We start from the raw sequence: 5,283 nt of genomic DNA, 5'->3' as shown, positions 1-5,283 counted from the left end.
CGAACAGATGACAAAACATAAAACTGTAAACCAACTTTTATTCAAGTTAAGGCTTGGTCGCGAGTTTATCGGCAGTTCATCGCGAGATAAAGTCGCTGCGAATAAAAATTGGTTTACGGTATTTATTCGATAAATATTTAGATAATATTTTGATTTAAAACGCTCCTTGTCCTTCATTTCTTCCTGTTATAGAGGAAATTATAAGCTTTTTGCATCCTTGTATAAAACAGAGAGGGCGGGGTTATAAGATACACATAACAAAATGTTGAACTATGTTATAATCGATATTGCTGTGTCTCTAAAATAAACGCTCATCATTTTTGAACCATGCACACTTTTTTACATGACAATTTTGTTTCTAAACTTAGAAAAAATTAAAATTCAAAGTCACATCTACCAATTTCATTTTTAGATACACTAAGATATTGAAAGTTTTAGTATAAACTGAGGAAATGAATTATATATATATATATATATATATATATATATATATATATATATATATATATATATATATATATATATATACAGGGTCACGTGAAATCGTGTTTTAGAAATCAGTATCACTAGTTCAACAAGGATCTTTTAAAATCTTTTTTCGTTCATACAGGTTTTCCATTAGTTTCTGTCACCTATTCAGCCAGTTGGATTTTTCCAGAAATCATACCATCAGCTTGTAATAACATCTCAACACGGTTAGACAGTTTAAAGGAAATTCTAGAAGAGACCTTTTCGAGCAACTGTCATGGATAATATATTAATTCTACAGCCCGGTTTTCATATTACTTTTTATCCTTTACGGTATGAAAAAGACAAACGAATAGTTACGTTGATTTGTCATTTTATATTCTTATTATCACTTTTTATTAATTAGTCAACGTTATTATTTTGTTGCAACTTAATTGTTTTTAAAACTCTGAAAGCATTTATTTCCAAGAAAACAAAACCACTTGTTAATATACCATGGTCTTGATTTTAACAGTAAGCATAATGTTCATGATACACTTAGAAAAAAAAGTATGCATCGCTATACATCTGCTTGGATTTCAACCCTGCGAATGTGTTCGGAATGTTTTCTTTATCACGGTTAAGTAAACAGTATAAATTCAGAGGTTCTCGAATTTCCCGAGAATTCCCTGAGATTTGTTCAGTTCCTGTGAAATATGAGCGGAAGTATAAGTGTTCGGATAACATTTTCAAAATACGTAGGTTCTGGTCATTTTTTATATCATGTCCTACTTTGATTTATGTTAAAACACGAAAATTTGTAAAGAAGTATGTTTTATTTCATCATCTGGCAGTTATTTAAATTGAACGATGATATTCAGAAGAGAGTTATCGTTTGTGTTCAACCACTCTACACGTGGTTGAAAATATCAACATTGGTTTTCTTAATAAAAGCATATCCATATTTGATGCTTGTGGTGTGTAAAACCATGCTTTTTAGAAAAAAATGGGTGTCTGTTTTGTAAAAAACTTAGTATATTGAGCCATTTTTAAGGAACATTCTGCATAAAAAAGTAAAGTGTATTTCACTGTTGATGATATTACTAGGTGAGGCGCGGATCGAAAATTTATCCTTGGGGGGGGGGGGTGGGGGGGGGGGACGCTACTAAACATCCTTCTTGGAAAAGCCGAAAAAAAACTATTTTTCTATTGTCACATTTATTTCTAGAACGTTATTTATCGGGGTAAAGTTTAAAATCAATAAACGTCTAGATTTTATATTTGAATCCAACTGCCTAGATTCTATGAAATATACTATAAACACGAGGAACGATTTTTACTGCGAAACTGAAAGTGTCAAATAAAACTACATGGTCTAAAATTTGAATGACAAAAACATTCGCAGGGGTGATTTAAGTATGACGAAACAATTCGACTTTAATTTTTGCATCATTAAAAATATATCTGCAATTAACGATAAATAGTACAATATTATATTTAAGTGAAACCTGTAAGAACTGTGATGTGTACTCGAAAGTGATGTGCGTGTCATAATATTGTAAAATATGGATGATGGATACAATCGCACGCCATTTTTGCGACAATCAATTGAACAAACAAAGATAAGATATAGATAAAAATATATATATATATATGATGACATTCTTATTGTTTATTTTTTACAAGGTTAACATAAACTTTACATCAGTATTTCGAAACTTTACGGACAGAAATACTCTTGGTGTATGTATTTTGTATACTATCGCTGCCTTTCCAAATCTACCAATCATAAGAACATTGTTTGACGGTGTTACTTGCTGGAATTTAAACTCAAGTGATACAATCTATAAAAATCTCTATGTGAGTGATACGCTTGAATACTGCGATGATAACATGGAGATCCACAACGAGACGACTGAACTGGGAAAATTCGAACTTTTTTGTGGTAATTGAAATCTAACGATCATACTAGCATATCATACTTGTTATATATTTATGACAATTTAAGTAAATACATGTAAGGTCATGCCATGTATTTTACACTTTATATATTACGAACATAAAAAAAGATATGTTATTGAACTTCGTTGTGATCATTTGAAACTAAAAACCATTTAAATACACATTAACCAAATTTACAAAACATTATCCATTATGTTTATTTACAGACTTACAAAACAAAACGATGACCATTGAAATGACAATCAACGGAAATACAACTTCTGCAAGTAAAACAGTAACTGCAACTAAGATGTTGATTTTTGATTTTTCAAACTTGCATCAGACTACAAACGGTGTGTTTGTTCAACAAACAAACTCAGAAATAACTGATTGGAAAACAAGTGAGCAGTTTTTTTCCAAAAAACATTTTCACATCAGAATTTTTTCAAAAACTTCTTAATTCATTAAAACATTTTCAGATATTAGAAAGCATTTAATCAGTCAAAAAATTGAATATACAGTGTGCATTCAACAACAGCTCCCCGGACATACAACAAAAAGAAATATGAAGAATAAATCTTACCTAGTTATTCGGTTATTAGTTTAAAAAAACCAAAATATTGATATATAACAGTATATTCTTGATAAATAAACACGTGTTACAATATAATGATTAAAGTACACGAATACTTTTTAATTTTGTAAATATGCCTTAAGGGAAAACCGCACATCGAGGTCACACTTGTTAATCGTTTGAATACATATGTAATGATTAGTACTGTTTAACATGCAATAAATATTTCGGAAGTCAATTACTTTGTCGTTAATAAAACCTATAGATATATTTTGAAGGACATATCGATTTTGATTTTTGCCCCATATAGTTTTCAGTTTAGTATATGTTCAGAATCACAAGCGTTAAATACATCATTGATATATTTTCAATATAATTCTGTTAATGTTAACTTAAAAGATCCCAACAAATTTATTACATTTATGATGTTTGAAAATACAAAATGTAGAAACCGTCACAAATAGTCATAATCCCAAGAATATTGGTAGAAGTGATTTCTATACAAGTACATGTATCTCTGTTTAAAAATGCCGAAAAGTGGTCATGAACGTTATACAGAAATATTAACACTGTGTATGGTATAAAGCTTATGTTAATGTTGATATTTATTCATTTTGTTTTTGAGAAAGCATTTCACATTTTGATAAGCCGTCACATTCTCTTGAAATTCAGAATAAAAGCTCAAAAACTTAAAGTGTTGATTCGTAAACTTTTTTTTAAAGTTATGGCCCCACCTTGAAGGGAGTCCAATAATTTTTTAAAAGAATAATATGCTTAATTCTATTTGATAATGCTTGACTTACAGAACACTGAAATTATCAGAAAAATATAATAAGCCAGAAGGGGTTGGGTTAACTCTTAACAAAATATCTCTACTGGAAGACAATAAAATGGCCGCAAGAAGTAATGTATTATGTAGACAACATCATAGTGTTGATGCATTGAAAAAACAACAACATTTATTTCAATTTCTGTCAATAATTGTATAAGGTACCTACGTTTTGGTCCCAGCTGCTGGTGTCTTTCTGATATCGGGCATCGTCACTTTGGTAGTTCGACGTAAACAACGGTAGGATACACACATTTAAACATGTATCTCAATATCAACCTATTTGGTGTTTGACTTTTTAAACATATACAAATCATTTCAGGTAACATATTCAGAGAATATTTTTATCGTATCATTTTGTTTTTGCATAGTACCCAAGCTCGAGAAAGAGAGAAATCATATGAGACGATTACAACTGGCGGACAGACACAGTATATCAACATGACAGAAAATACACATCATTATGACGTAATTGGGAACAAAAGTGAACGAATGCAAGATAGTTGCTCTTAGTAGACAGTAGTGCTCACCAGTAAAGACGGAAAGACTAATTTCAGCATTAAAAATTACAAACCTGTGAAAATTTAAACTATCATCCTGCTCTGAAATTTTGCAATGTACATTCATTTGCATTATACTTACAGTGCTAATGAAATTTTTTTGGTAACTTTATGGTAAAGTGGATCAAGTGTGGTCAGGTTTGTCCAACTTCAGCCTTTTTAAGATACTAGTATGACCTGGAGACGGTTCTGTACATTTTTGATAGATGTACAATTGCATTGATGTGGAATATGAATATCTAATTTTGAAAAATAATAGAATATGCGAGGAGTTACTGGTATCCAGACAAATCGTGTTCCATATATTTAGTCAATATATCTAAAGAAAAAAAAAAGCTATACAAAAGGTTATATTATTCTAAGCACCATTGTCTTACATCTGAATACCAGTTTTCGTGTTTTGTTATGTTGATAAGGCTTCTGATGAAAGTTTGGCGGAACTTACAAATGCACCTGGGATCGAATCCTTGACCAATGATTTTTTTTTCTGACAAGATATTCGTATGTCCACCATAGAGGATATATATAATATGATAAAATAGATGTTTGCATTTTTATTTACCAAAAAAATTAAAATAAAAGTTAAAATGTTAAAAACATGGGAATTTTCCTTTTTACCATTCCTTATTAAACAAAATTTTTTAAACAAATCTCAAACTGCTATTTACATCAATGTATTTGATGTACTATACACACCACCTATATGGATAAACATACTACGTATCTTGGGATTTTTTTCATTTTGTTTGTTTATATTTACATTTTTTAGTTTCTTTGCCTGTGATAACACTACTAAATGATTTTGTACTATTCAGTCCAATAAATTCAAATGACGTTTTGTTGGAGAGTAAGCGGGGTTTGTATAATTAATAATCTAATATGAAATCGTACAATGGGCTATTGATGAAAAGGTCACTTACCACAATGTTGTA

At 30.1% G+C, this 5,283-nt stretch overlaps 1 protein-coding gene across 1 annotated transcript; it reads left to right on the top strand.

The window, feature by feature from the left end:
• The first annotated feature begins 2,100 nt into the window (after positions 1-2,100).
• Positions 2,101-4,375, top strand: LOC128183454 (uncharacterized). The gene is made up of 4 exons (XM_052852436.1): positions 2,101-2,392; positions 2,616-2,789; positions 3,953-4,031; positions 4,163-4,375. The coding sequence occupies exons 1-4, from the start codon at positions 2,101-2,103 to the stop codon at positions 4,302-4,304; spliced, it is 687 nt and encodes a 228-aa protein (XP_052708396.1). The 3' UTR covers positions 4,305-4,375.
• The last annotated feature ends 908 nt before the right edge of the window (positions 4,376-5,283 follow it).

This window comes from Crassostrea angulata, chromosome 5 (genome assembly GCF_025612915.1).
Source record: "Crassostrea angulata isolate pt1a10 chromosome 5, ASM2561291v2, whole genome shotgun sequence".
Taxonomy (NCBI): domain Eukaryota; kingdom Metazoa; phylum Mollusca; class Bivalvia; order Ostreida; family Ostreidae; genus Magallana; species Magallana angulata.
The sequence above is the reverse complement of the archived record's forward strand: the minus strand, read 5'-3'. Positions and strand labels throughout refer to the sequence as shown.

Coding starts and splice junctions, on each gene's coding strand:
- LOC128183454 (XM_052852436.1), top strand. CDS start 2,101: ATGATGACATTCTTATTGTTTATTTTTTACAAGGTTAACATAAACTTT. Junction 2,393..2,615: donor AAAATTCGAACTTTTTTGTG/GTAATTGAAATC, acceptor GTTTATTTACAG/ACTTACAAAACAAAACGATG. Junction 4,032..4,162: donor GTAGTTCGACGTAAACAACG/GTAGGATACACA, acceptor GTTTTTGCATAG/TACCCAAGCTCGAGAAAGAG.